Below are 8,745 nucleotides of genomic sequence, written 5' to 3' on the forward strand. Positions count from 1 at the left end.
GGAAAGCGCTGCAGTGCACCCAGTGGCTTTACGCACTGGAGAAGGATCACCAGCGTGGAACCCCCGCGGCATGGAAGTGAAATGCTTCCAAGCCCTTTCCACGCCGCCACGGCCCTTCCCCGCTGCTCTCCCCCCCCATATCCCCCCCCCAGTGTTGCTACCCTTCCGCCGTGGCTGTACCCTCTGGACTATGTACCGTCTATATCTCTCTGGTACCTCTGCTTCCACCGTCAGTGGTTTGTCTTACCCCCGTCTTCCGTGGCCGCCCTCACACTCTACCTTTGCAGGTTTTGTGGGCTTCGTCCTCAGCCTGAAAAAGGGCGTGTACATGCACCAGTTCGCACACTACGCCTGGACGCACATGATCATCCTGATCACCACAGTGCCCACGTAAGTCGGTCGAGGGTAGCACCGCTTTCAAGTATTCCTCCTCAGCTACTACTTTCACTGGGTACTACCAGCTCTCCTCCTCAGCTACTACTTTCACTAGCCCTGAGCTTCTCCTCACTGCTACCAGGTCAACAACGCCGGAATAGGTTTCGGAAGCAGTGGGAAGCTCTGAGGCGAAGGGTTCAGGACACATTCCGGGGAGATGGTTTGCTGTGGCTACTGAAAATATTCGCCGCTGTGAAGGGGGAGATGGCCATCGGATCCGTGGCCTAGGAGCCTCACGCGCGCCGAGGAAATGGAGAAGGACGCTATCTCTTTCTTAGTACTTCTTGCGCTTGCTCTTGTTTTTCTTTTTCCTTTTCGAGGACCCTGGAGTGTGCGTGTGCAGCTGCGCATTGCCCTTTCCTTTCCTTTCCTTACCTTTTTTCGACCGCAAGCGGTGGGGGGGGGGCTGGCAACGGCCAGGCGTCTGCTTACCGCGCCTCGCTGCCGCTGCCTCCCCCGTCCTCCCCATCCTCCCGGCATTGCCGGGCCCCAGGCCCCCACTTTCACACTCACTCTCTCACAATGTTGTCGCCGATCTCTCATACTATCATACTCGCCGTCAGGTCGTTTTTCGTGTCCAACATCTTCTCCGGGCTCATCTGGTACGTGCTGCCCGCCTTCCTCATCGTCGCCAACGACATCTGCGCCTACCTGGCCGGTGAGCTAAGGTTGAGGTTGCAAGGAAGGCTGCGACGGACCACACCGGTGAATAGCAGTGCGTGCTGATCTGTTCTTATTGATAAGCGTTTTGGTTAGCTATCTATGCGGACTTTGGTGTGTTAAAATATATGTTAAATACATGTATGTATGTATGTATGTTACAGGGTGGTATAGCTTCACCAGCGGCCCCCTTTCCCTTGGAGGCAGTTCCCTGCTCTTCCCTGTGAGAGGGGCACCCTAGTCCATTCACCCCATCCGACTTCAGAATGTATTTGTTGGGTTCAGCAACTCACCACCAGCATCCAACCAAACCTAGCGGGTTATCGGCTCCTCAATTTAGTTCCTGGTCAACTCGCAAGTTGATATTATCATGCCCTACACCGTCCACAAGATGGGGGGCCACCTCCCATGTCAACACCCCTCACACACCGTGGGGACGGCAGGCGGATTTGAACCCGGACGCTCCGGGAGCAGAAGTCAGGCCTTAACCTACCAATGTATGTATGTATGTATGTGCGCAGGTTTCTTCTTCGGTCGCACGCCGCTGATCAAGCTATCTCCCAAGAAGACCTGGGAGGGCTTCATCGGCGGCTTCCTGGGCACCCTGGTCATCGCCTTCTTCCTGGCGGCCGTCATGAGCAAATACAAGTGGCTGACGTGCCCACGCAAGGTAGGTAGCAGACCGCATTTCTAATCTTCACGTCCAGTGCACGTGCACACACACACATAGACACACAAAAAAAAACACAATGCGTTGCGTGCAGCCATTAAAGAAATGCCTAGGAAAATAGTCTAGGAACAGTACAACTAATAGCTAGGGATAGACCTAGGGGGTTATGAATGACGACCCAGGTGCGGGCTGCTCATCCTGCTCATACTGCTGGGAAGGGCAAGCATCTGAACTCCATCACTCAAACCCTAGGGTCTTCGTGTCGCTGCACCCTGCACCCTGCGTCCCGTGCCCTGTGCACACCACCACCACCAACACACGGGTACAGGATTTGACGGTGTTCAAGGGCTTGGACTGCGTTCCGGACGAGGTGTTCGTGCCGGAGACCTTTGCGCTGTCTGACCTGGCGCACGACCTGCTATCCAAACTACCTGCGATTGCGGTCAGCTACCTGGGGCTGATGTTCGAGGCACTGCCGGCCGGTCTGCGGCACTGGCTGGGGGAGCTTACCTTCACCGTTGCGCCCATCCAGCTGCACGCGCTGTCACTGGCGTCCTTTGCGTCCATCATTGCGCCATTTGGTGAGAGCCCCCCCAGGCTATTAGGCCCATGGGTACTGGTTTCACTGACCTGTTGCTGGTAGGCCCATGGGTACTGGTTTCACTGACCTGTTGCTGGTAGGCCCATGGGTACTGGTTTCACTGACCGGTTGCTGGTGGGCTTGCACCTGTGAGGAAAAAACTTGCGCCTGTGGGGTTGTGGCTTTCGCTGGGTGGTGAGGATTGCAGGAGCGAGAGTTTTAAGAAACGTGGAGGTGGGGGGTTACAAAGGCGCGGGGCCGTCGGGGGTTGCATGGGGACCGTGTTTTTGTCTTTACTTTTGCCTCCTGCCAGTCAGGCCCGTGGGCTTGTCGTTCAACACAGCGGTCAACGAACAGCGCGGAAACATTGGCAGTTTTCCTGGGCTGCTTTGTTGTCCACCTCCTCCCATCGTTCTCATCATATTCTTCTTTGCCAACGGGCTGCTGTCCCATGTGTGTGTGTGTATTTTCGCAGGTGGCTTCTTCGCCAGCGGCTTCAAGCGCGCCTTCCATATGAAGGACTTTGGAGATACAATTCCAGGCCATGGTGGAGTGACCGATCGTTTCGATTGCCAGGTGGGTTGCGGGCTTAGAGCGCCCCACCACGGCCTCGCCGGCTTCCTAATCGGTGGATTGGCAACTCGAGCACTCGACACCGTTCCTTGAATGCTGGAATGGTGCCCGGCTGTGCCCCGGCATCTGGGTGGAAATCTATCCCCGTCCGTGCCAGACACGCGCGTGTGTGTGTATGTGTGATTCCTTCACCGGTGTGACACCTCCTGAAGTTACGTTACCCTTTAACGGTCTGTAACCGGGGGACCCATACAACCCAAGTGCTGTCAACCTTGTCACTTAGTCACTTCGTGACTTTGTGAACATTCTGGGCCGTACGCGACCCCGCTCGTCTTGCTCCAGATTCTGATGGCTGTCTTCGCCTACTGCTACTACTACAGCTACATCTCCAAGCCGGAGGTAACGCTGGGTGACGTGCTCTCCTTGGCCACGAAGCTCAATGACCACGACCAGATCCTGCTTGTGGGCAAGCTGGCCAACCTGCTGGCTGGGGAGGACCTTATACCAGGTGATTAGGTCTTCGAGCCAGAGGTGCCGGGGTGGTGGTGGGTTGCAAGGGTTTTGTCCACGTATGTGCGTGTGCCAGAAGAGGTGAGCCACGAGGTGAGTTAAGACTGAGCGGGCGGGGTGAGGATGTATACCGTTTACATGGCATGGATGCGGGTGGTGTGGAGCTTACAGGCCCCGGGCCCAGGGGGGAAATCATTACGATGACCTGCAGCCAAGCGGATGCTGACAGGTCTGTAGCCCGCGTTATGGTATCCAGCGCAGCGCAAGAAGGCTGTTGTTGTTGTGACGACGTAAGAAGGCTGAGCACTAAGAAACCGGTGCACTCCGTGGTCGTGTCCACAACACCCTCGTCAACAATATCGCAGTGTGTTCGCGTACGCTTCTCTCGTACAGCGAGAACTTACAACGAGCAGGTATTCTACGCGCGTTGCCTCCCCATCTTCTAGACTGACTTACCTACAAAGGCCCTCTCTTTACTCTTTCCGCAGATACGACACGCCTCCTCTCAAGTAATGCACACGCATGCGCACATCTTCTGGGTTATCCTTAACTCTACGTTTACCCACCGTTCTCATCGTTGCCGTATTCGCCGTCATGTCGTATTCCTAACCAACAGGAGGGATTGTGGATGCCCTACGCGACCATTTGGGAGAGGGCTTTACGTGGGAGGTGCCTGACAGCTGAGATGCTGGGCAAAACAAGAAAGATATCAGGGCTGGCTTGGTATTGGGGGGTGGGGGGACTGATGATGTGTGTCGCTAAGATTTAGTTTCATGAGAGGACGACTTCCATATGGCTTCATAAGGAAGGTAAGCTCCATGCTGATGATATATTGCATAAATAATGTGGGAATTATGGCGGGAAGTACCAATTGGGAAGGGATTGGAAGGGATTCGCCGGGATTCAGGCGTGTGCGGAACGAGGGCGCCGGGAGGGTATGCCAGCGGAGTCTCGACGAGTTACACGGTGGCAGCTAGTCCTGACTGGACAACTTGCAACTCTCCGCCGCTTGTAACAATACAGTTTCCCTTGAGTCGCTCCTCCAGTCAGCTCAATACCGCGCTTGCGGGCTGTTAGGGCGTGCTTAGTGGGGCTGGATAGCGAGCTCTGTCCATTTTTGCTTTCGCTTGATCTCTTGCTTACTGTCTCCAGTGGTTTCGTCCGAATCATCCAACACCACAGCGCCCTCTGGCAGCGGGATGCCTGCAGCCACGAAAGACCACAGGTGGTATACCGATAGTGACAGTTAGCTGCCTTGTTTCCTCTACAGGACTTCCGAGACGCCCATATGGCGAGATCTTACTATCGTTGGGAAGGGTATCTCGTGCCCAATCGTCGTCCACAATATCTATGAGATGTGGGTTGCCCGTCAACAGAGACATCTTGCACTATATATGGAACCAACACCTTGCAGAGGCTGCGTAGTCCTCTACAACGCAATTTGTGCCTAACAGGCTCTATTGAAAATAAGCAGCAACCGCTTTTTCCCGCGTTTCCGTACGACCGACTGTCGAGGACTTCCCTCAGACAGCAATTAGATATGCAGCGTCACATCTGTCGGATATCTAAGTAAATAAATATGCCTTAACTTTCTGGCCAGCCACTTACCCGAAGCTTACCGATGTTCATGGCACATGTGGTTGCGAGTTACTCCAATCGTGGCACGATGTAAATTTCAACGAACATCAATGATATCATGAATCATCGAAACTTATTGCGCTTGGTTTGTGTGCCGGTAGAGGATGAACGACCAAGCGACTTTGCTGAAATGGGCACAGCAGCTTCCAGCCTCCCCTCATGGCAAAGAGGCTTGCGCGAAGCTCCTGGAGGCGCTCTCACAGCAGCGACTGGCACTACCTGCCATACATCAGGCGGGCCTCCTGCAGCCGTTGTGTGCCGCGCTGCGCAGTAAGGTACGCGTCCATCCCACCCATATGTCCCTCGGCTGCGAGGGTAAGGGGCGGGGTTGGGAAGCCGGTCATGCCTGTCATGCGGTTTTGAGTAAGAAGTAAGTGAAAACACGCATGCGCTTCACAAATGCTCACCAACACCCTACCAGGACTCCCACCTCCCATTCAAAACTGGCTTACAAAACAGAGCAAAACTCAGAATTCGTTGGGGTTACAACCTGAAACCGATATCCATGGCCTTTTAGAGGACATCAAGAGCTATCATGTCAGGTCCAAGCTTGGACCCACATCACTCTTTCCGGATGGTGCATATCCAAATCAACCAAACCGCCACCAACACACCCACTTTACCCCAGACTACCCACCTTCCTAACCTGCAGCATTACCCGCACCCCCTTGCCGATGCTGCTGCTCTCTTAATATCCCCCATCTCCTGCCTCACCTCCCTTGCAGCGCCCATCTCTCCGCCCTCCGCCTCCCTTTTACCTCCCTACTCTTGTACCGCTGCCACCTCGGCACCCTAAAGCAGTAATCCCCGCCAAACCCCCCACCCGCACCTTCACCCCCCACCACCCCCACCAGGCCTCCTCCTGCGCCCTGCTCCACTGAATTCCGCTCCCCTGCCGCCCACCACTGACGCTAGCAGTTCAATCCTTGTTCCCTGGCATATAATTTCCCGCGGTGGCGACCTCCGAATTCCGCTTTCCCAACCTCTCTCCCCTCCCCTCCCCTCCTCTCCTCCCCACACCCATACCCAAAATGACCTTCAGGATGCCCTTGCGCAACGGCGCGCTGTGGCGGTGCTGTTGGAGTCAAGCCGCTGCGGCCCTGGAGGCGTGTTGGAGCTTGCCTCCGCACCTGGCTGCTGTCAGGCCCTGTTGGACCTGGTCGCCAACAACATGCCCGTACACAATACCGTGTTCGAGGGGGGTCAGCAGCAACAGGAGCAGCAGCAGCAGCAGCCGTCATCGCTGGTACGAGGCAGCCAGGCAGGGGTAGGCGCCGGAGCTTTGGGCGCGGCGGCGGTGCCGGAGGCGGCCCCCTTACCCGCTTCCTCCGCGGCTGCCGCTCCTCCGCCGGGTGAAGAACCCAGCCCCGGCGATGGCGCGGCGGGTAAAGGCCTCCACCAGCAGCAGCAGCAGCAGCAGGGGGCGGCGGATCGGGCGGCGGCTGCGGCTGCGGCGACGGCTCTGAACGCGTGGGAGGACCCCCACGAGGCGGCTCGGGCGGCATGTAGCTTGTTGTGGCGCATCAGCGGTGACAGTGAGGCGCGGCCGCTGCTGATGTCCGGGACCAGTGCGCTGGTGCAGATCCTCATGGGTAAGGGGCATAAGGGGCCCACATACGTACATGCATGCATACATACATGCATACGTACGAACATACATACGTACGTACATGCATACATACATACGTACGTACGTACATGCTTACATGTTAAGACCAGCAAAGCGCCGGACCCCGTTGGGTCCTATTACTGTGGCTACCATTCACTGGTATATGAGTGTCGGTCATTTCCAACACCCCCCTGTGAGCGACACTCTCTCGCTCCGGGCCTTCCCGTGCCTCATCCCGGTCTCCCATTCTCTGGGCAACAGCCAGTGGGTATCGATCCGGCGACCTCTCGGCAGCGCAATGCGCCATTCGTGGCTCATAACCTGTTAAGACCAGCAAAGCGCCGGACCCCCGTTGGGTCCTATTACTGTGGCTACGATTCACTGGTATATGAGTGTCGGTCATTTCCAACACCCCCCTGTGTACATACGTACGTACGTACGTACGTACATACGTACGTACGTATGTACGTACATGCTTACATACATACGTACGTACGTACATGCTTACATACGTACGTACGTACATGCTTACATACATACGTACGTACGTACATGCTTACATACATACGTACGTACGTACATGCTTAGATACATACGTACGTACGTACATGCTTACATACATACGTACGTACGTACATGCTTACATACATACGTACGTACGTACATGCTTACATACATACGTACGTACGCACATGCTTACATACATACGTACGTACGTACATGCTTACATACATACGTACGTACGTACATGCTTACATACATACGTACGTACGTACATGCTTACATACATACGTACGTACGTACATGCTTACATACATACGTACGTACGTACATGCTTACATACATACGTACGTACGTACGTACATGCTTACATACATACGTACGTACGTACATGCTTACATACATACACTGAGTCCCTCCCCCCCACGCACAAAAAGACCTTCCTCCTACACGGCTTCCTTACCTTCCACATCTGAGATTCCGTTGTCCATCCCCCGCTCTATCTTCAACTTCGAGACCCTTTGTCATTCTTGCTTGTGACTCCCTTTCCCGTGCGTTCTCCCGCGGACTCGGAATCACACACGCTTTGGGTTTGTTTGTTTGTTTCCCATCTTCATGGACGACCACGCTCCGGAACCGCGCTCCGGAACCTAGCCTTCCATCCGCATCTCCCTCACCTTCGTCCCGCGACTCACGTCGAACCAAATCAGGCCGACCCGTTGCCGACCCGTGTGTTCTCGTCCCCCTCCCTCGCACACATACACACATACATACACACATACACACATACATACACGCACACAGTCCTGCTGGGGAACCCCTCCGTGGCGCTTCGCATGGCGGCCAGTGGGGCCTTATTCAACCTCAGCCAGGAGCCCAGAGTCCAGTCGCAGCTCGTTAGCAGGGCGCAGGTATGTATGCATGTATGTATGTCGTCTGGATGTGGATCCCTGTGGTCTCCTAGAGTTTGCGGAGGGAGGGATGTTGAGAAGAGGGTGCGGGGAAAGGGCCGTGGTGTGGCAAGGGGGGGGAAGGACACAAGCTCTCGGAGTACGCCTTCCCAATAACTAGTTCTCCGCCAGTGCCGACGGACGCCGCGGCCGCCGGCCCTTACTGGGAATCCAAAACCCTGGGAATTTAAAACCCATCAACAATCCACGTCCCCTGTGAACGCACATGGTGGATGCGTTGACGGCTTTGGGTGAAAAACATTTACTGTACGATGCGTCGTACGGCAGGAGCTGGTGCCTATTCCTGATGGGGCTCCTGGCGCGAGCAGGACCTGATCTGCAAGCCGCCATGGCCGCCAGCGGCTGCGGGGGATGCGGCGGGGGCGGCGGCAGCGGCAGCCTGTGGACCTGGCTAGGTGGTACGGCAGACTCGGCGGCACCCTCTGGCCGTAACTCTCCAGATGCGTTGTCGCCGCTGCATCCGGTGCTGCTGGCAGCCAGTGGCGGCAACGCCGCCGCCGCCGCCGCCGCTGCCGGCAACCCCCCTCGTCGCAACTCGCTCCATGCTGAATGGGCAAACATGCACCGGCCGGGTACCGGGCGCAGCGGCGGCGGCGGC

At 56.1% G+C, this 8,745-nt stretch overlaps 2 protein-coding genes across 2 annotated transcripts in view; both read left to right on the top strand.

The window, feature by feature from the left end:
* Positions 1 to 3,434, top strand: part of VOLCADRAFT_56233 (uncharacterized protein) — a gene marked incomplete at both ends in the record, with an annotated part of 4,965 nt that extends 1,531 nt beyond the window's left edge. Inside the window, 7 exons of the mRNA XM_002946706.1 lie at positions 288 to 390; positions 999 to 1,093; positions 1,617 to 1,765; positions 2,094 to 2,161; positions 2,213 to 2,346; positions 2,821 to 2,921; positions 3,261 to 3,434. Of these exons, the coding sequence (XP_002946752.1) occupies positions 288 to 390; positions 999 to 1,093; positions 1,617 to 1,765; positions 2,094 to 2,161; positions 2,213 to 2,346; positions 2,821 to 2,921; positions 3,261 to 3,434 (824 nt within the window). The remainder of the gene's footprint in view (positions 1 to 287; positions 391 to 998; positions 1,094 to 1,616; positions 1,766 to 2,093; positions 2,162 to 2,212; positions 2,347 to 2,820; positions 2,922 to 3,260) is intronic.
* A 1,736-nt stretch (positions 3,435 to 5,170) lies between these two features.
* VOLCADRAFT_87034 (uncharacterized protein) overlaps positions 5,171 to 8,745 on the top strand; it is a gene marked incomplete at both ends in the record, with an annotated part of 18,622 nt that continues 15,047 nt past the window's right edge. The window contains 3 exons of the mRNA XM_002946707.1: positions 5,171 to 5,341; positions 6,109 to 6,658; positions 7,981 to 8,087. Coding sequence (XP_002946753.1) covers positions 5,171 to 5,341; positions 6,109 to 6,658; positions 7,981 to 8,087 — 828 coding nt within the window. The remainder of the gene's footprint in view (positions 5,342 to 6,108; positions 6,659 to 7,980; positions 8,088 to 8,745) is intronic.

Source organism: Volvox carteri, assembly GCF_000143455.1.
Source record: "Volvox carteri f. nagariensis unplaced genomic scaffold VOLCAscaffold_4, whole genome shotgun sequence".
Taxonomy (NCBI): domain Eukaryota; kingdom Viridiplantae; phylum Chlorophyta; class Chlorophyceae; order Chlamydomonadales; family Volvocaceae; genus Volvox; species Volvox carteri.